General features: G+C 44.3%; 1 protein-coding gene across 1 annotated transcript; it reads left to right on the forward strand.

Moving 5' to 3' along the window:
* Positions 1 to 331: 331 nt before the first annotated feature.
* Positions 332 to 21,870, forward strand: LOC124274345 (putative pre-mRNA-splicing factor ATP-dependent RNA helicase PRP1). The gene is made up of 13 exons (XM_046709709.1): positions 332 to 511; positions 2,530 to 2,654; positions 3,683 to 3,831; positions 5,061 to 5,251; positions 9,602 to 9,803; positions 10,267 to 10,443; positions 15,356 to 15,610; positions 15,937 to 16,195; positions 16,521 to 16,712; positions 17,698 to 17,820; positions 18,164 to 18,354; positions 19,354 to 19,523; positions 20,791 to 21,870. Exons 1-13 carry the CDS (start codon positions 459 to 461, stop codon positions 20,909 to 20,911), a joined length of 2,208 nt encoding a protein of 735 aa, XP_046565665.1. The 5' UTR covers positions 332 to 458; the 3' UTR covers positions 20,912 to 21,870.
* The last annotated feature ends 484 nt before the right edge of the window (positions 21,871 to 22,354 follow it).

A 22,354-nucleotide genomic window follows, 5' to 3' on the forward strand; every position in this document is an offset into this window, starting at 1 on the left:
TCAAGGCAAACTAATAGTGGAAGTATCTGCTAATAAGAAATAATCGATTAAGAGAGTGTATTTGTCTGCTGCAAATATTCAAAAAATATCTAATGTATAGAAACGTATTACCTTCTTTGAAGGGTATAATTTCAATGCCAGGTAAATATATACACCACTTCTTTAAATAAATATATAGTACTAGTTATTTGGAAAATAATACTTTTGGAAAATATACTGTAACTCTATAACAGCGCATGCCCTACTTTCTTGTACGCTCAGCACACTGTGTAAAGATGCCGATATCGCTGTTTGGAGTTACTTATCCGCCATGTGTTCATACGGGCACCTGTCCTTACCTGAGTCTGAAATAACTGGAGCAGCTTACACAGCATTCCATTCAACGTCTGGTAAACGCTATTATCGTACATCATAAACTGTGGTGAGCGGTAGTTTACGCCATTTTGGAGACTTTCAGCATGTCGAAGAGGCATCGCATTGATGTGGGCGACTCTCACGGCAAAAGGACAAGGTTATTATCTTATTAAATTCGTTGGATCAACTTGTTTTCATCTTGATACATATTTGTCGTTGTTTTGAATCTTACAAATTGATCAGCATTCTTGGTCAGACGGGTCAGAATCATATTCTCTTGATTTAACCTTTGAAGCCGGTAGCCAAAGAGTAATTCCATGAACGTTCAAAATACGGTTTGTAGTGATAGCCCTAGGCCAGCCAGTGCCACACATAAAAACCCAATTTATTGATCTATCAACAACATTCATAAATCATCTAGATCTCGACCTTTAATCGCGTATTTTCTAATGGGGTTTAAAAGTCTTTCGTAGTTTTTCTACTACGTTTCATATTGGCATGTTGTTTTATTATAGTCAACATGGTCAAGGAGTGCAGTCTAAAACAGCACCATAGCAAATCATGCTACTGTAGGTCAAACACCAATAAAAGACAGCAAAAGAAAATTATTGTTAACGAGTTATGTACTAGTATATGTATACGTTTTTATTTAATGTAGCTTTCTAGGCAAAGTTTTGTATTTTTCATGCTGTTTTTCTTGGTGATATTTTCTTGAGGAGCAGTTTTAGGCACATTCCCGATTCCCTATTGCAGTATTTTCTCAAAATGGAGGGGCTATATTAGAAACGATTCTTTATATACCGAATCTGTAGCTCATGATGAAATGGCACTTACTGAGTCTGACTACTTTTAAAGGTGGGCCCAGTTTATGGAAACTACCATGGTCAATTTACATGTTATTACTTGTCAAGAGAGTGACTATTGATCATAAGAATGAATGACAAACCTTTTGATATTGTTTCTTTTTAATTAGGGTGATCAAATATTTGAAAACTGAAATCGATCATTAACCTTGTGAATTGACTTAACCTGGTTGGCTTGAATACATAATGAACTGACCAGAGGTTAAAAATGTATGATTTGAAAATATCAAACCTGTCTAGTAGTAGCAATATCAGAAATTAAAATGATTGGATAAGTACAGTGAAGCCTCGTTAATCTGGACGGTTGCGTTTCTCAGTAAATTCGTCCGGATTGCTAATAGTCCGGACTACAGAATCAAGACCCAAGTTGCTTCCCTAACTATTACAAAAACGACACGAATCTGGATAAAACAAATAAGCATTTAATGTAAAGCTTAATTCATCACATCAATAATTTTACCGAGTGACATCCGCATGTTGATCCGACGTGTCTGATCACGTCCTTCCTCAGTACAGGTGAGGTAATGTCTAACAAGCGATCTATTGTAGTATGCCTTGAATGTCCGAATTATTCCTGCATCCATCGGTTGAATATGAGACGTGGTATTTGGTCACATTTCTCAAAGTTAGCGAAGCACACTTGTGACTTGCAGCATTGTCTTAAAGCAAAATCACTTTAAGTCCACGTGACCGCATCTGTCTGTCAAAGTACATTAACCAATCACAAAACAGCTCACTTGTCATCCACGCCTTTGTATTGTGTCAATCAAAGTGTAAATGTACAGTATCTTCAGTCGGGAGCTTTTAATGTCTAATTAAAACAACAACCCAGTTGGCCAGTTAATTAAGTAAACATCGCCGGGAGGTGTTGTTACGATTCGTGAACACGACTTACAGCGTCCGGACTGTGAAGCAATTTACTGTTTATTTTACTGATTGGTGACAGCTACTTACCGTCCGGTTCCGGAAACCGAATTTCCGGATTATCGAGGCAAATTATATAGGCATAGATTGGTAACAAGCTGAAATCGCCCGGGAGGCGAGACATCCGGATTATCGGAGTCCGGACTAACAGGGCTTCACTGTATATTCAGTTTACTTAAGCTTCTAGTTGTATTTGGATAGTAAAGATATTTACCATCTACTGACCCTTTTCTTGGTAATCTTTACTTTATTCTTAAATCTGTCTACTGACTTTTATCTTAGTAGTCCAAGCTGGTTAACAAGAAAAAATGAAAGTTAAGATATGTTTCAACATATAAACAATGTGCCTGTTTTATGGTGTTGAGAATGGTTTTCATTAATTTCTCAGAGATGATGACCGAGACAGAGACAGGGACCGCGACAGGGACAAGGATAAGGACAAGGACAAGCCCAAGTCCATATTTGAGCAGTTCAACATCCCGAGACCCACTCTGCAAATGAATCCCTTCACAGGTACAAAAGGCTTGTTGAGCATAGCATCAACAACTTCTTGATTATGATACCACGACTCAATTAGCCAGAGACACCTGTTGTCCTTAATTCCCTTGCCATAATACGGGAACATACTCTAGCAAAACAGATCAACCTGAATCATGGGTCGTGTAAGGTGCTTCATTTCCAGGAACAGTTTCATGTCATGCCACGATATGCTTGTCATGAGTTGGTTGGTGGTGAAACTGTAAGGGTCCAATGCACTGATATATAACCCTTGTATTGTGATACATATGATGCGTTACATGTTATATTGGTGAGACTTACTATACGTGTGATAAATAACATATTTTTTAATGTAAATGGAAACTGTCCAATAACAATTTGCTAGTATTTCCAGCTCTGCTATACAATGCATTACATTCACAGTGTCCTCAAGGTATTGTACTTCTACCCTACAGTATCCAACCTTCAATCTTTGAAGTTTTAAGAATTAAAGATTTAGGTTTTTGACTCATTTGCTTTAAAAAATAATGTCCATTCTTCATGTTTATTAAATTAAGGTACTCTAATGAGATACAAATTGTATTTCCCCTATAGTGTCATGACAAGTATCATATTGCGACGTCCGCCTCCGTGGTGTAGTGGTTAGAGTGTCCGCCCGGAGAGCGGAAGGTCGCGGGTTCGATCCCCGACCGCGTCATACCAAAAGACGTTAAAATATGGTACTTGTTGGTCCCTGCCTGGCACTCGGCATTAATGGGTATAACAAGGACTGGTCGGCTCGGAGTCAGTATAATGTGTCTGAGTGGGGTATACATTCTTCACTGCGGCATGGTATCTCAGTGGGCTAGCACTATAAAACCAGCTTAGGTCTGGGCTAGTACAAGCAGCCGCACATACACATACACACGCATGCACGTCGTCATATGAGCGAAATATTCTCCAGCACGACGTTAAACCCAATTTCACCTCACCTCATATTGCGACCCCGCTGTATGTTGTGCCCCTGCTGATGTTGAAACCCTCTCTGACTGTTCTGGTTACAGGGATGCCCTACTCTCCCCGGTACTACCAGCTGCTCAACAAGCGTATGACACTGCCAGTATGGGAGTACAAGGAAAAGTTCATGGAGATGATGACCAAATATCAGACCATTGTGCTCGTGGGAGAAACTGGCTCTGGTAAAACAACACAGGTAATGAATCCTACTTCTGTTGTTTCTGAAGATCCAGGTTAAATTTGGTCTTCAACCAATGCTTGTTGTAAGAGGAGATTAACAGAATTAGGTGATCAGGTTCACTGATTTGGTTGACACATATCGTATCCCAAATGCCCAGTTTGATGTTTATGATGTCAGCCACTGGATTGTCTGGTCCAGACTCGATTATTTACTGACCGCTGTCATATAGTTGGAATATTTGCTAAATGTGGCGTTAAGTAATAAACATAAACAACAAACACTGATTACTCTGTACTGTATCCAGGTGGTACTCGTTACTCGTTACTTTATAACATCTTGGCCTAATTAATGTCAAATCACCGAAACATGACTATTAGCTTTCACCTGACTATCCTTTTTCAGGCACTAAAGCATTACATTATGCGTGAAACGTAGAGACAAAATATGTATGCTGGCTTGATTGGCTTGATTAGTACCCAGTCTGGTTAAAATATGCTTCAGTAACCCATGTAAGAGGCAACTAACGATATCGGGTGGTCAGGCTTGCTGTCTTGGTTGACACATGTTCAGAGATGCCAACCCTTACGCTTTAGGCGTAATTATTACGATTTTGACCAGTAAATTATGCCATTACACTTAATCTGCGAAAATTACACTTTTCTACTCGTTTTACGAAAATCAATAAAGTGGGTAAAATTTCACAGGGAAGTGTTTCGTAACGCAAAGGTGCGAGGGTGCAGAAATGACCTTGCATCGATAGGAATCGCTTACTCTTAGCAATGCACTCATTCCAAGGAACTTGCAAGGAATTAAAGTATTTTGAGTCACATGACCAACAATTTTCAATGTATGGAGCCTCATAATGATTGGTCATATGTGTTTCTGTCTAGAATCTTCCTTTCGTGAAAACGTGTACCATGTTGAAGCGATCGGCAAACAAATATTACACTTTTTAGGTCAAAATTACGCTTTTTGACCTCTAGTATTACACTTAGGCCCAAAATAGGGTTGGCATCTCTGCATGTCATCGGTTCCCAATTGCGTAGATTGATGCTCATGCTGTTTATCACTGGATTGTCTGGTCCAGACTTGATTATTTACAGACTGCCGCCATATGGCTGTAATATTGCTGAGTGCGGCGTAAAACTAAACTCTCACTCACTCACTCACTCACTTACTCACTCTGTTTGAACTGAAGTATGACATCAATGTGAATCTGATGTATTTACTTCCTGGTCATACAGATCCCCCAGTGGTGTCTGGAGTGGGTGCGAGCTCGGTACGCCAAGAAGGCAGTTGCCTGTACACAACCTAGAAGGGTGGCAGCCATGTCTGTGGCTCAGCGTGTGTCGGAGGAGATGGATGTCGGTCTGGGGCAGGAAGTGGGCTACAACATCCGTTTTGAGGATTGTACCTCATCGAAAACAGTCATGAAGTAAGCATTGTTTTTATGTGTAAAGCTGTGTTTATTTTGGGGGGCTTCATTTCTTTAGATCACGTCAGAAATATGTAATAAACTCTATTGAAGTGTGTCCTCTTTGAGTTCATGGACAATTGTAACACTTGTTTTCCTGATATCTTTACTGGTCATACTTTACACTCATAAATTTCAACCCTCAGTGTTTGTTACAGCAGCTTATTTGGCAGGTACCCGTGAAGATCCGGGTTAGAATTGGCCTTCAGTAACCCATGCTTGTCGTAGGAGGCGACTAACGGGATCGGGTGGTCAGACTCGCTGACTTGGTTGACACGTCATTGGTGCCCAATTGCGTAGATCGATGTTCATGCCAAAAATCACTGGATTGTCTGGTCCAGACACGATAAATTACATACCGTTGCCATATAGCTGAAATATTGTTTAGTGTGGCGTAAAACTAAACTCACTCGCTATTTGGCAGGTTTCCATACAGTTCTCTTTGAAAGCAGTACTGCTCCAGATACAGATGTGTCACAATAGGGTCTTGGTCAATAATGTTTATTATAGGAGGTGACTAAGAAGTAGATCGTTAGCTGCAACATAATGGGAAATCTTCATGGTAGCTATGGGGGCGGTGGGGTAGCCTAGTGGTTAAAGCGTTGGCTTGTCACGCCGAAGACCCGGGTTCGAATCCCCGGGCTCGAATCCCCACATGGGTAAAATGTGTGAAGCCCATTTCTGGTGTCCCCTGCCGTGATGTTGCTGGAATATTGCTAAAAGCGGTGTAAAACCAAACTCAGTCAGTCAGTCATGGTTGCTATGACCACACGATGCCATATGATAAAGCTGACTAAAAATGTCACCTCATTTAGTTTTATCAGTGACCTGAAATCAGCTGCCAACTTGATATAGTAAAGAATAAATTTTTCCTTTTTCTGACTCATGCTGAATGCTTGTCTCCTTCTGGTTGCGAATGATAGTGGACCACTTGAGATCCCTTGAAGTTCCCTTCTAATAATCGGACGTAAAATCATCACTCACCAACGAGTAGTCTCCCTTGCCTCCTTTGGCACCCTTTTTGGTCACATGACCAGCTGTGTTTGTCACTCTCTACTTCTTCGCCCTAGAGGACGGTTGTGAGAGCACCTGGGTCCCTATGAGGCACATATCCTTTTCTCTTTTGGACCTTTACATCTAAATTATAGTTCATCAAGAACCCAGTCAACTCAGACTGCAACTAGACTTCACCATCAGGCTTCTCACTCAGTTAGGATGGCTGGTAAATCTCCTCAAGTCGGAACTGGAGCCGAAACAGGATCTTCAATTTCTAGGAATACGACTCATCACGCTGTTGGGTCAAGATTCAACATATGATATCTCAAGCAATGCTCTCTCCGTTGACAGTACGTGCTTGGCAAAGCTTGCTCGGTCTACTCACCTCAGCTCAAGACATGACTCGCAGAGGGAGATTACAGCTGCGCCCACTACAAATATTTGTGAACGCCCATCTTGACAGTTTGGATCCACTGATACTACCGGACAGCCTAAAACCATACCTCCTATGGTTGACTCAGAAGTCGAATGTTTGCGGAGGAACCTTTTTGTCAGAGCCGGCTTGCAACACTCATCTCTACGTGGATGCATCACTACAAGGATGGTGTGCTCACCTCGACAACGAAGTGGCAGCAGGAAAGTGGTCGAGTCAGGATCAAATTCTGCACATCAACCTGTTGGAGATGAAAGCAGTACTAAGGAACGCAAGGCTCGCGGTCCACACGGACAACTCCACAGTAGCGCTCTACATCAACAAACAAGGATCAACAAGGTCACCACTCTACTAAAACTCAGCTTTCTCCTGTTCAGCATTGTCAACGACCGGAACACCTACATGAAGGCATGTCACATTCCAGGAGCAAAGAATGTCATAGCAGTCGCCCTATCTCGTCCACTTCAACCATCCCCGACGGAATGGATGTTACATCCAGAAGTGTTCTGGTTCGTCATACAGACAGTAGGATCTCCGCTGATAGACCTGTTTGCAACAAAGTTCAACGAACAACTACCAACATTCGTCTCACCAATTCCAGACCCTCAGGCATGGGCAACAGATGCTTTAAGTATCTCATGGGAAGGACTACATGTTACACGTTTCCACCTCCAGCACTATTACCACAAGTAATACAGAAAATCAAGCAGACGACAACGTTGCAACTGATTTTGGTCGCGCCCTATTGGCCAGCGAGGGTATGGTTTCCCATCCTCATACAAGAACTCGGAAGTCCAACCCTGAAAGTACCAGAGTGGTCGAACCTGCTCGTCCATCCACACACCAAGCAAGCTCACGGGAATCCTGCATTGTTCCAGCTACCTGCCTGGAGCGTATCAAAGGTTGCCTAAAGACAAGAGGGTAATCCGCCAGATCAGCGAAGGCAGTAACACTAGCTCTACGCAGATCAACTCGCAACTTGTATGACGGCAAGTGGCAGAGATTTGAACAGTATGCAACGAGCAAAGGCTTTACAGCGGTGAAAGCAACCCATCTTCATGTGGCAGAATACTTGTGTCATTTGCGACAGACGAGACACTTAAACGGTTCAACACTCTCAACGTACCTGGCTGCTCTCAGCACAGTTATCACCATGAAGACGGGTGTCAAGTTGACCAAAGTACCAGAGATACTGGCACTACTACGCTCGTTCAAGTTGGAAGACAACAAAAGAAATTCAAGGCTCATGCCTCGGATCTCAATGTAGTTCTACAACATCTCACCAGTGATGCCTACGAGCCTCTAGAACGGACATCCTTTGAACTACTGACACAGAAAACGCTGTTTCTGATCACCCCAGCAACAGCAGCACGGATGTCAGAAATACATGCTCTGGACTTTGAACGAACACGATTTGAATCAAGACATTGTACTGATATGGGACTTTATTGCCAAGAACCAACTGCCCAGCCAGCCTGACAGATTGTTCTACATCCCAGCACTTTCTACAGTCCTTGGGCCACAGGATACATAGGATTTATCCGTATGCCCTGTCAGAGCATTGAAAATCTACCTACAAAGGACAAAAATAAGGAGACGAAAATTCAAGCGCCTATTCATCCCCTTATCCACGGAAGTCTCACGGACAACGATATCGATCTGGATGAGAGCCATCATACTAAGGGCCTACAAAGCAGCAGGACTTGAGCCTCCACGAGCCTCCAATCCCCACGAAGTCAGAGCCTTGGCGTCTACACTTGCTCTGCATGGAAACTGCTCGATTACAACAATAATGGAGGGCTGCTTTTGGAAATTTGGACACAGTGTTTGCCAACCACTACCTCAAAGACATTGCCACCGAAGACGTCTCAGGCATTCACCAGTTTGGGCCACTTGTTGTAGCACAACAACTAACGGTTCCACAAAGGCGCTGAGAAAAATCTCACCCTTTTATCACGTGACTTGTGAAAACCAACGCTCTGGAGAGCAAATGGTTAAGGTCCATGCACACGTCTAGGACAGGCTAGCATGAGTGATAGACCCTGTACTTGTATAGGACTTACTCGTACATGAAGAAGGGTCGCATTTCCACTTGATGCACGCATCAAGAGATGGAGTTGCAATAGATAACTAATGGAACATTAGTATACTAGTATCTAAAATCCACACGAACATGTCATGAGAAGCTTCGGAAGAAATCTGACAAGTTGTGGTTTCCCCCCGGCTCATCAGATGGAAATTAGAAGAACAGAATCATCAGCAGTGCCGTCATAAGTTCCCATAGGGGGTAATACAGGACGTAAAACAGCAGCCAGTGAATCCAGGAAGTGGCCTGACCCACCACCGATTCCGACGGATTCTGCAAGCATTTAGCATGAGTCAGGATAAGGAAAAATATGTAATTTTCTGATTAAAATTGATATTTTATACTTATCCTGACTCATGAGGTCAGCCCTCCCAACCTCCCCTCTCAGGGCACTCTGGATTTCCCTGTAAATCCGGGTGTCGGGCGTACAATCGGAGAGAGTAACAAACATGGCTGGTCATGTGACCCAAAAGGGCGCCAAAGGAGGCAAGGGAGACTACTCGTTGGTGAGTGATGATTTTACGTCCGCTTTTTAGAAGGGAACTTCAAGGGATTTCAAGTGTTCCACTATCATTCGCAAGAAGAAGGAGACAGGCATTTAGCATGAGTGAGGATAAGTATAAAATATCAATTTTAATCAGAAAATTACATTTATCTAATTATAAGTATTATGTATGTTTAACATGGTTTAGTTATATGTTATCATCTGTGTGGTGCTGATAAGTACAGTAGGAGTTGTTGGTGTCAGTGGTTTGTGGGCGTTGTCTCTGTTCATGTGAGCCATCCCTGCTTTTAGGTACATGACTGATGGTATGTTGCTGAGAGAGGCCATGTCAGACCCCCTGCTGGAAGCTTACGGAGTCATCATGTTGGATGAAGCTCACGAGCGTACCCTGGCAACAGACATCCTCATGGGGCTGCTGAAGGAGGTGGCCAAACAGCGATCAGATCTCAAGATAGTTGTGATGAGTGCTACCCTCGATGCTGGCAAATTTCAGGTACATCTGGTGTCATGTTAATCATGGTCATGTTATTTAGTAATGGATTTCATGTGGGGAAACATTTATGAAACTATCAGTTCACCTCTGTGGTTGAGCGAATATTGTGTCTGCCAGTGCTTTGATTCCATGGCTGTTGAGCCAAAAGCAGTTGAAGTAGTGATGATCATCTTTAGTGGCATAGTTCCATCAGTGGTAAGGGGCGGTGGGGTAGCGTAGTGGTTAAAGCGTTCGTTCGTCACGCCAAAGACCCGGGTTCGATTCCGCACATGGGCACAATATGTGAAGCCCATTTCTGGTGTCCCCCGCCGTGATATGGCTGGAATATTGCTAAAAGTGGCGTAAAACTAAACTCACTCACTCACCCCATCAGTGGTAAACTGTATCAGATATTGAAGTATATGCATTGTGTTTCATGACTGAGCTTCAAGCTCGACTCAACACCTAATGTTGTGTGTTGCAGCAATACTTTGACAAGGCCCCGTTGATGAGTGTCCCTGGTCGTACACATCCTGTGGAGATCTTCTACACCCCCGAGCCTGAGCGGGATTATCTGGAGGCTGCCATCAGGACCGTTGTACAGATCCACATGTGTGAGGAGGGAGAGGGAGACATTCTTCTCTTTCTGACAGGCCAGGAGGTAACATTCACATTGCAGTAGTCTTTTGTGGAAACATGTGATCAACTGTATTCATCCCCAGATACATACTCACTGTGATACCGTAAATGAAACACTTAAAGCTCTGTTGAAACCAACTCTATTCAAATGTGTTGCTGCTGCTGATGATTATAAGAATAGTAGAAACAATTACCAACAGTGATCATAAAGATCGCTTTTATTTATTATCACGGCCCCCACCTCACGGAGTTACCTCCCGTAGCATGCGCACCAACTGGGTAAGCACCTAGGCCCGTATCATCATTCCTTCTGCTGTCACTGCCCCTAACAGACGATGTAATGTCGAGCAGAGCTGACCTTTTCAGAGCGAAAAGAATAATGTCTGGAACACCACCTGTATGTATGGTCTTTATTACCTTTGCAAAAGGAACAGTAAAGCGATCGGTTGTTTTCATAATTGTGACTTTGTATTAAATGTATTGTCTGCCTAGAAAACCGGCCATGAGGCGAAACCTGTGAAATTTGTATGGGGTTTTCCCGGGCTCAAGAAGGAGGGCTGCCGATACTCTCTTTTATAGAGAGATGCGGGAGGCGGGAGGGGAACTTACCCAGGTCCCCCCGTCTAAGGCTAAAAAGTCTAAAGGGAAAAAATCCCGTAGCCAGTCCCCTGCTCCCGCTCCTGGTAGCGGTTTTGACATGACTTTAATCACACAGATGTTTCAGCAGCACGCAGACTCGATGAGGTCCCTCGTTCATGAGTCGGTTGGAGGACTCCGGCAGGAGTTCCTCGCCCACTCTGAGCGTGGGGCGGAGAGTCTTGGGGGGGGATCGCCGAGCCCGGCTCGATCCCTAGGCCTTGAGGCGTCTGTCGACCCGTTGCCTCTGGCTTCGGGTCCGGACGCCTCGGCTGCCCCGGAGAGGGAGGTGCTCCCAGTCCCCCTCTCGGAGTTGGCGCAGGGACCGTTGATGATTCCTGGGGTTCCGATCCCTGCGCCCTCCCGCCCCATGAGAGCGGAGGCACCAGTTCTGCCTGGTATGCCTCCAGCGTCTCGGGACCGGGGTCCGTGCACGCCTGCAGGCACTGACGCGGGGCACTCTGTCTGCTCCTCCCTCTCTGTTGTTCCTAGTGCTAGGCCGCCCACCGGGTCGGGGTTTGGGTCCTCTTCGCGAGGAGACCCAGCCTCAGACTCGGGCTCGGGCGCCGAGTCGATGGATACTGGGGAGGTCGAGGAGCAGGAGGGTGCCTTCCGTTTCTCTTCGGCTCTGCGGGAGGTCAGGCAAAGTTGCCGAAAGTACCTACCCCAGGCAGCGGTGCCTGTTAGCAGCTCGGACTTCGGCTGAGTTCCATGAGACGCAGCTCCGCATTCTTCCATCGTTAGTCCAGGATGTGGTCGATCCCCTCTTGTCTGGTTCTCACCTCCGTTTTGACTTGCCGGAGCTTGTCCGGAGATACCAGCTTAGGGAGGATTCCCTGTTCGTGGTACCTATCGTGGATGAGTGTGTTTTCACTTCAGTCAGCCAGGGGAGGCTCGGCTTCCTCGAGCAGCTCGGCTGCTTTCGGCAAAGGCGTGTGACTCCACCGTTTGCCCCTGCGGGAAGCCCCTGCGGCATGCGTGCCGTACCCTCTGAGGAGGTTTACAGGAAGCGCTATGCAGCAGGTCAGGGTGGTGGTCCATGAGGCCTACCTCACCTCGATTCAGAGGTCGGCCCTGGAAGCGGAGGGCATGCTGGTGGCGTTTCACCGTATGTCGTGCTACTCCGTCAGTTGTCTGAAGTGCAGGCCCACCTCAGCGACTCTTTGCGGTCCGCTGCGTCGGCGGTGATGTCGCCAGTCATGGGGAAGCGCAAGCTGTGGCTGTCGGCGTCTCGTTACTTTCGGCGACACAGCAGACCTTGCTGGCCCTCCCTTCCGTCTGGGGCGACCCTCTTTCCAGGGGCACAGCAGGTCATCACGGGGAGGCTGCGATGCAGCTACCTCCTTCAAGGACTCCAAGGCCTTGTTGGAGCACCAGCGGTTGTCTCGGCAAGCCCGCGAGCTCCTGTTAACCCATCAGGCTGTCGTTCAAGCCGTGTGTCTGCGCTCCAGTCAGCTCCGCTACCGGGGCGACGCGCAGCGCTCTTACCCGACATCCCAGTGGGAGGCCGCCTCTCTCTATTCCTGCCGGAATGGGAGAAGGCTACACAAAACTGCCAGGTGCTGTCCACCATCAGTGTAGGCCATTTACCACTGTGGAAGCGGAGTCCGCCCGACTTCACCGGCATCGCGCACTCGGTGCCGTCATGTCAGGCAAGGCGGACATATTGCAGCGACGAAGTTCAGGCTCTTCTGGACAAGTCCGCAATCGGCGCATTCCACCGGGAGAGGAACAGGCGGGATTTTACTCCGCGTACTTCCTCGTCGAAGAAAGGCGGCGGGTTCCGTCCCATTCTCAACCTCAAGGGGTTGAACCGCGTGCTTTCGAGGGTACCATCCTTCAAGATGGAGACACTGCGCTCGGTGATCTCATCTGTTCAGCCCGGCGATTGGCTCACGTCAATCGACCTAAAGGATCGCGATATCTGCATGTGCCCATACATCCATCGTTCAAGCAGTACCTTCGGTTCTCTTCACGACGGGATGTGTTACCAATTCAAGGTGCTCCCCTTCCGGCATATTGACTGCCCCAAGGGTGTTCACCAAGCTCATGTTAGTCCGGCTACCCTTGCTGCGGCAAAGGAAGGCGTTGTTACCCTTACGTCGGCGACTGGTTGCTCGGAGCACTAACACAGCCAGCGAGCCTAGATGCTACTCACACAGTGATAGACATTCTAGTTCGACTGGGGTGGATCATCAACCTCAAGAAATCCGACCTGGTACCCACCCAGGACTTGTTTTTCGGGGCAAGGTTCCAAGCGCACAAGGATCTAGTTTCCTTGCAAAGCCCGACCCGGATCACCAGAGTTAGGAGATGGTGTCTTCGTTCCTCTCCCAGCCCCAGGCACCAGCGCGGACTTGGCTCCGTCTACTGGGCCATATGGCGGCGGCGATCTCTGTAGTGTGGCGGGCGTGGTTGAGGATGAGCCCTATACAGCAAGCTTTGGCGAGTCTGTGGGCTCTTTCGGAGGACCTGGGGCGCAGTCTCAGTCGGGTGGTTGACACCTCACCTTCAGTGGTGGACCAATGTCGGGGAATCTCACCAGGGGGTCCCCTTGGAAATCCCAACGCCAGCTCACAGGCGGAATTACTGCAGCAGTTGCAGACACAATTCTGGCCCGGTGGGGATTCGACAAGCGTTCAGTATGAGGATAGGTGGTCCCGCTATCGCGGCGCTGGTGTTCAGATAGGGGATTGCAGATCCCTTTTCTGCGGATTTAGTCCAGTATTGGAGTTTTGCAAGCCCGCGTTTGGAAGAAGGCATGGCGGCCGACCATTCGCGGCTACTCCACCGCTATTTCCACTTTTCACACCCCTGTCGATGGTGCTCTTCTGGGGCAGCACCCTCGTCTAGCGCTTTCACATGGCTGGCGGAGCGGGTTCGACCTGCTGTCAGGCGAACCAGCCCACCTTGGGATTTGTCAATTGTGCTTTCGATTGGCTGTCGGTCCAACTTTCTCACACCTATCGGCTATTTCCATTCAGTTGTTAACTTGGAAGGCTGTGTTTTCTGGTGGCGGTAATGTCTGGGCTTAGGGTCGGAAGTTGATTTACATGCTACTATCAGTCGTCCGCCACTCTGGCTGACTGTGTGTGGGACATGTGACAGGTGAGTGTTATGGCGTCTGTTCAATTTTTTCCCATTAACGATAGCTATTTGTGTGTGCTTGGACAGAATTCCCTCCTCCCTGGCCTCCGGTCTTTGGGAGTCTGTGTTTATGCATAATATGTACCCCAAGGATGATCTCTATGAAGAAGAATTAACCAAACCTGAAGAGGTTTTAAATTCTTCAAGAGAGTCGATCCTTGGGTGGGCCTCCCCGGGCCCATGATTCTGTTCACTGATGTATTCAGCAGAAGGAATGATGATACGGGCCTAGGTGCTTACCCAGTTGAAAGTAGCATGCTATGCGCAGCGGGAGGTAACTCCGTTAGGTGGGGAGCGTATAATAAATAAAGAGTTTATTTATTGTACAATCTTTTATTCAAAAACATTGATACAACTGTCACAGGACATTTTCAGTTTGGAAAATGCATAATAATATGTACCCAGGTTTGTTTTTAATACTTGTATTATGAAAAAAACGCTAAGCTACACCGTTGTGTCGAACTTTGATAAATCGAGATCTCGGTTGTCTCAATATAACATCTCGGTCCCGACAAAATCCTTCATAATTTATCATTATTCAAGCTCTTTTAACTCGATACGGATGTCTCGATATATCGATATTATTTCATGGTCCCAACAAGCAAAATTACCCTTTAACTTCGATATTTACAAAGAAACTCGATATTTACCTACCTTTCATGGGCAAGTATCCCTCTGAACTGAGGTTGTTTCCACACGTTTAGACACAGTGCGGCATGAATCAAAGGGATGCGGTAGTGTAAACTAATTAGGGCTAATTGAGTCGAAGGTGTCACTTGTTTGATACTTAATTAGGATTAATTAAGAAGGAATTAATTAGGAAGTACTCACTGTTACGACTAAACACTACTGATAACGGATTATAGTTTTGAGTCAAAACATACTGAGAATCCAATGAGGGTATCATGTGTGATTGCGCTCCCAGTGAGTAAAAATGTATATACAAATAAATATACATGAAATCTACTTTTTGTTTTGTTAACTTTCATAGTGATATGTGATGATATGCCCTGGTCGGATATCTCAAAGTTCGGATAACTCGATATTTTTTCTTGGTCCCATGAATATCGAGATAACGGTGCTCGACTGTATGTACATTCAACAGTTTCACTCGAGGGAAATTAATATGCGCTTTCTTTATTGCTGAGTAGGAGATTGACGAGGCATGCAAGAGATTAGCCCGTGAGGTGGACAACCTGGGACCTGATGTTGGCAATTTGAAGTGTATCCCCCTGTACTCCACCCTCCCCCCGGCCCAGCAACAGCGCATCTTCGAACCTGCTCCGGCCAAGAAACCAAATGGGGCCATCGGCAGGAAGGTGGTCGTCTCCACCAACATTGCTGAAACATCCCTGACAATTGATGGTGTTGTGTTTGTGATAGACCCTGGCTTTGCTAAACAAAAGGTAGGGCTACCAAAGTGATTTTAACCTTTTGATTTGATCATTATTCTTGTTCACTAAAGTTCAATCTTTTATTCGCATGAACATAAGAGACGGTTTAGGACATGAACCCTGAACTATTAGTACAACAGTAAATCACAGTTATAATGAACTCAAGGGACCATTAATTGAAGTTCTTTATGAGCATAGGTTGACTATAATATACGTTACATCATCAGGACCCCAAAGTCAGTTCGTTTTATGCTTCAGCTTGTTATAAGCACTGTTTACTGTATTTGTGTCTGATACTGTCTCTGACCTCTTGTGACCATGGTAACCACTGATTCCAGGTGTATAACCCCCGTATCCGAGTGGAGTCCCTCCTGGTGACAGCTATCAGTAAGGCCAGTGCCCAGCAGCGAGCTGGCCGAGCTGGCCGGACACAGCCTGGGAAGTGTTTCCGTCTGTACACAGAAAAGGCCTACAAACAGGAAATGCAGGACAACACATACCCAGAGATCCTCCGGTCGAACCTCGGCTCTGTGGTTCTGCAGCTCAAGAAGCTGGGTATCGATGATCTTGTGCACTTTGACTTCATGGATCCACCTGGTAGGTGCCACAAGGAATTATTGAAACTCGTGTTAGTGTATTCCTCTAGGAATGTAGTGTAATCATTAACTTTGGCACAAATCATAGATTCACCTTGATTATCATTGACATGGGTGGACACTCCTGGTCATATGCAACTTGTCCACCACACAATTCTGACGAGTGGTTTATGTAAAATATCAGCTAGTCTGTTTGAATTTTCCCTACTCTCAGATGGGTTTACCATCCCTCCAAAAGTGTGTTTCACATAGTAGTCCCTGGCATCATAAAACTGTTGAAGATCTGGTTTGAATGGTGTTCCATTGATAGCTTTATATTTCCCTAGCTCCTGAGACGTTGATGAGAGCCTTGGAGTTGTTGAACTACCTGGCTGCACTGGATGATGACGGAGAGATCACAGAACTCGGCTCCATGATGGCAGAGTTTCCGCTGGATCCCCAGCTGGCTAAAATGGTTATTGCCAGCTGTGATTTCAGCTGTTCCAACGAGATTCTGTCGATAACAGCCATGTTGTCAGGTAATGGGAATCAGGTAGTAGATGGTCAGATTGAGGCAAGCAGAGGAAGGGCTTAGTAAAAAGATTGAATCATACGAATAATACACGTTCATACATCCTGTTCTAATCTTCTATTACAGTGTTATGAAATATGTTTGTGTTTGGGAGTTGTTACACAAAGTTATTATAACTCCATAAGTATTTAGATAGTATTGTCTCCATTTGCTATATGAAAAGCTGGATTTTTGCCATTTTCTGTCATTCAAGATGCATGTTGACATAACAATAGCTAGTAGATTTTAGCAGAAAACAGCATTTTTCCTTTTGTACATCTCATTTTGTATAGAAATGGATCTTAAGTTGCACGTATCATGAAAGTCAGAATTCCTGATCAATGATATGTGAACGGAATGTTCCAGTTCCAGACCAGTTGTGTCCCATAGATCCAGTAATCGTTGATTTGAATGCCAGATTAGTACAGATTATCATTGTTGGTTTATCAGTACCAAATCATGCTTGTCACTTTAGACGTGCCTTCCTTGTTAAAGTGACATGCAGTGATATATCAGACAAACTGTTCAAAATAGAGTTAAACCAAGCTCACTGATTCACTATAACCCTTGTGGTTGAGTATTTGCATGTGGGTTCAATTCAGTGGAATTCATCGTTAATCGAGACCAACATTTGTCTAACTGTCTCAAAATACAGCAAACTTGTGAATATTCGCGAAACATGCATACGTTTATGATGATATTTGTCATGCTGATTCCAAACAGTGCACTCTGCCACAGCCAGTTACGTGTTAATGCAGTTAATATTTTCTTAAATAAGTAAATGCTTTTGCAGTGTCAATATCTGTCTCCGTTGTAGTTGAAGCACTGTGAATGAGAAGTGGCAGGTGCACTGTCTAACATACTGGCTTCCTTTTAGTCATGATGCTGTTTGACCTATGAGAACTAATGGCGCTGGGGCCGGGCCGTCATGGCCCCCACCCACCCCTGTTTAGTCCCGCAGTGCTTTGTGCGACCTGCTGAGGCCAAGAAACCTGCGGACGAGGCTAAGATGAGGTTCGCCCACATCGATGGTGATCACCTCACTCTGCTCAACGTCTACCACGCTTTCAAGCAAAGTGAGTACATAGGAACACAGGGCTTCTATTCATGTACATGGCAGTCTGTAAATATTTGATAACTGATTGATGAAGTAGGTATCATAGTGTGCATCAACCTAGCCTTTCCAGCTTACCGCTGTGTCATTTGTGCTTGATATGACATGCTTTGGAGGAGGGTGGGATGGAACATCAGTTACAGTTAAATGGATTAATTGGTGAGTTTGGTTTGGTGATATCCATGATAGCAATCACTGGATTGTTTAGTCCAGATTGGATTATTTACATGATGATGATGATGATGATGATGATTGAAGAGTATTAGTAGGTTACCCTGTTAACCATTGTTTGGTTACATTTCCAGACCAGGAAGACCAGCAATGGTGCTACGACAACTTCATTAACTTTCGGTCACTGAAGAGCGCAGACAATGTGCGGCAGCAGCTGGCTCGCATCATGGACCGCTTCAACCTGCGGCGATCAAGCACCGACTTCACCAGCCGTGACTACTACATCAACATCAGGAAGGCTTTAGTCTCAGGATACTTCATGCAGGTACGATGTTTAGGAAATGAGGGAAACTATAATCCTTCATGCAAACTTATTACAATTATGACAGTTAAGAAACATTTATGAGGAAAATACTTTATATATGCTGATGGAAATAAGTAAGGGAACATTGCAGGGAAGAGGATAAAAGTTCACTGATGCATTGACCATGGAATGATTTCAAAGAAGCACCAAGTGAAATTTCACATTCTGCCTTTTCTATCTGTTCATTATTTATTTCCTTCAGTATGTATTTCTAAGAACTGGTTAGCTTTCCTGTTCTTACCTACACCGTATCCATTGAATAACATTGCACAAAAGTAACACATGTAAATTGATATTTAATAATGTGTTTGAGTTGTCTCCCTTACATACATTGGAATGACAGTCTGTTGCAGGATTTTCTCATATTAAATACAGGACAGCTACTAATTTGTGTCAGTTCAATTTCACTGTCAATATCTTGAAATATGTTTTCTGCATAAAATGTTTTCTTTTTCACCATGCCAAATTAGATTTGATTTAACCCTTGAGATAATGAGTTTCTTTCAGCATGCATGTCCCCCTTGGCCGTGGGGAACAGTCATGGTTGGTCGAGAGTGTAACTCGGAATGGCATCATTTGTGATGTCAAATGAAATTGGCAACCTATGTTATCCCGATTGTAAATGTTTTGTAGAAAATAGTGCATTATCCTCATTGTTCAAGAAACATTCACCATGTTTAATTTGATACATTGCTTGCTTTCTAATTGTGGTTTCTAATTGTGGCATGATTGGTTGTCTTTAAAGTTTACAAAAGAGATTTTAATTTCCAAATGGACATTAAAGAATTATTTGTCAATTATTGTTGAAAAGATCTGGGAGTAATAGATGATGAAAAGTTGAAAATTAGTTTTGAACCATGATTAACAATGTCGTTCAATTATAAACAGACATAACGTTGGTTCAGGTGATTGTGGTAGTAGCTAGGTGTGCTTGTCCTAACCTCTATGGCTGTACTGTAGATCGCTCACTTGGAACGGACTGGTCACTACCTGACAGTGAAGGACAACCAGGTTGTACAGCTTCACCCATCCACCGTGTTGGACCACAAGCCGGAGTGGGTGCTCTACAATGAGTTTGTGCTCACCACCAAGAACTACATCAGGACTGTCACAGACATCAAGCCAGAGTGGTAAGTAATTCATCTATATTACTCAAAAGATCAAGCAGATTTATGTTGGTAGTATTCTGAACAAGAAAGGTTTCTAGCATCATTCAGGATATTTTGCGGATGTTTGTAGAAAATACTGAGCACAATTTCATAAAAATATCCAAATTATATTTGTGATCCCTCACTTTTTTGTCCAGTAAGTATGAAAGAATTAGGAGGTTGAGTCTTGAGTTGTAGAGATTGCTTTTGAGCTTGTAGAATCGGATGTCAGACTAAATGTGTGAAAGATATTGGCCAGTTGTGGGAAATAACGAAGCTGGTGTCAGGATTCCATGTTTGTATAGGTCCGCAGCAACATGTACTGCATAGGAGAGATGACTAAATGGATGTATGGTCAGGTTTTTAGATGACAATGGTGTTTGATACTTTCTATTATTATATGACGGGTAGATTTCCCTTCTGATTTCCCACTTGGTCACATGACAGCTTTGACGCTAAGCGATGTCAGCCTCGCCACGTAGCTGTGTGCGTCACGTTAGATAAGGAAGCGATAGGCATCGCTTCATCCCTGTGACTGTGTTGGTTAAGAGTTACGCCCCATCTGTATCAAAATGGCAGACGCCACGACGCCACGAAGATTCATGACTGTATCAGTACTTTTGTCATGTAATAAAACAATTATTGACTTCAGTTCGGTTGATCTAATGATTTATCGACCTTGGACATGTGATATCGACCTCGGTGAATACCACATGTCCAAGGTCGATCTTCACGGGTCCAACCTCACTAGAACTCAGTAATTGTATATCAGCCAGTGGATTGTCTGCTGAAGACTTGATTATTCACAGGCCATCGTCATATAGCTGGAATTGCTGTGGGAATTGTTAAACAAACGCTAAAGGACTCTTACTGATTATGCAACAGCATATGACTTTGTTTCCCATGAGTTCCTGTAGGACAGAATAGGTCCTTGTACTGCTTGTAAGCAGTGACCAGAGATGCAGGCGGGACGAGGTTCTGTCTCGACTGCGCCTGCTACTATTATTGACCCTTACAGTATGTTAGTGATGCTGTTGATGTCACGTGAAATCTTAGATACATGTTGATGCAATGTACGACAGATCACAGTGGTCAGGTTTTGATTCTGAGATTTACTGTTAATATCTAATCATTCGCCTGTGAGCACCATCTTGGGCCCTCCCACATTAAGCTGTTATTTTAAGGGAACTAAATTGAAATACTTTTGAAGACTTTGTGAAATGTTGCTATATGTTGGTTGCGTGTGCAGGTTGATCAAGATTGCGCCGCAGTACTACGACATGTCCAACTTCCCCAACTGTGAAGCCCGCCGGATGCTGGAGAGGATTATTGCCAAATTGGAGAGCAAGCAGTACCAAGAGGGCTTTTGATCAGCCTTGCCTCTAGGAAATGTTATCTACTGTTATATTGTGCAAGATCTGGGACCAATATCTCAAAGGCCCTTCTGTCTTCAGTCTGTGTGCCCAATATTCAACTGGATGATGTTGATGTTGACTGAGGCTACCCCTGGACGCAAAGTGTGCCCTGTATTCAAGTTGGGATATATAATTGTGTGACCACCCAGGATACAAAGCTGTAGCGGCCCAGTGCTAAGCTGGATCCAATATTTCATGTTCATCATGCAGTGGTGACGAGAACGAGACAGTAGATGTATCTAAAACATTACTTTCCCTCCTTTCAGAATCACCTGTCTTGTATTAAACACAGTAACTGCTACTAGTCAGCTGAGGCTAATCCATATCAGTCTATTATGACAGGTGACTTGCTCAGAAGTGTTGTCTAAAGTTAGTATAAGGGCAGTTTGCAACTGACCACATCAAAGATGAGGCCATAGAGCATGTGGGCAACTAGATTCTGATTTGTATCTCCTAACTACATGTAGCGTTGTTAATATCAAAGACCCCAAGTCAAAGTACATGTATTGCAATGTAAGCTGAGGTACCTTTGAGGTACTGGATATACAGGCATGGTCAGCGTTGGGAGGACGAATAATGTATTGAAAATGTCCCCAAAAACGATCAGATAGATTTGCTAAAAAGAATTGTCATTTACTGTTAAAGCTCTTGAAATGCAGGTGCCATCTGTATATAAATATGCACTTAATGTTTGCTGTCATTGTGCTGTACAGAGGAGATCTGAGTGTTGGAGAGAGTCTGGGTTTGAACCCACGCAGGAAGTGCTAACAATTGATAGTTGCTGGATATGAGTATTAAATGTTGTTCAACATCATTTCATGAAACTGTATCATGTTTAAGTTCAGAAATCATTGCCATTGTTTCTTGTTTCATTTTTAAGTAAAAAACTGAAAAAGTGTTTTTCATATGTAAAAGACCATCTTCAAATTGTTATGTTTCATCGTTATGGTTACTGCATTTTAAATCACTGGCTACCAGACTGGAAGTTTTGAGGTATATAAATATATCAGAATATGATTTTTATTGGTGGAGAATCAAAGTAAATCATGACATCTGTTTTGAGTGAAAGGATTACGTTAGAGAAAGCATCATCTCCCAAATGGTGGATTGTATGTTTGTGGTCTGTGGACCCAAGAGTGATTTTTATGTAGTTGTAAATAACAAAGGTGTTTTCCCATACTGTGTATCATACTCCATGTCAATCATGGCAGAAATGCTTTGTCACTAATCATCTGAAAGCTGTAAACTTGCTAGTGCAGCATAAAATGTGTATTCTGTCTCTCAATTTTCAACTGACACCCTGGTAAAAGACTACAAGTACCTCCTCTAGGAAGATGATGTATAGCTCCTATAATAACGCATCAACATGTTCTGGTCGTTTCTCAGATGTGTCCATGC

Source organism: Haliotis rubra, unplaced genomic scaffold (assembly GCF_003918875.1).
Source record: "Haliotis rubra isolate DU_JTF1 unplaced genomic scaffold, ASM391887v1 Scf19, whole genome shotgun sequence".
NCBI lineage: Eukaryota > Metazoa > Mollusca > Gastropoda > Lepetellida > Haliotidae > Haliotis > Haliotis rubra.

Excerpts from the sequence above, each read along its gene's own strand:
- LOC124274345 (XM_046709709.1), top strand. The coding sequence starts at position 459 with ATGTCGAAGAGGCATCGCATTGATGTGGGCGACTCTCACGGCAAAAGG. Across the intron at positions 3,832-5,060 it reads GCTCTGGTAAAACAACACAG|ATCCCCCAGTGGTGTCTGGA; the intron begins GTAATGAATCCT and ends CTGGTCATACAG. Across the intron at positions 15,611-15,936 it reads CTGGCTTTGCTAAACAAAAG|GTGTATAACCCCCGTATCCG; the intron begins GTAGGGCTACCA and ends CACTGATTCCAG.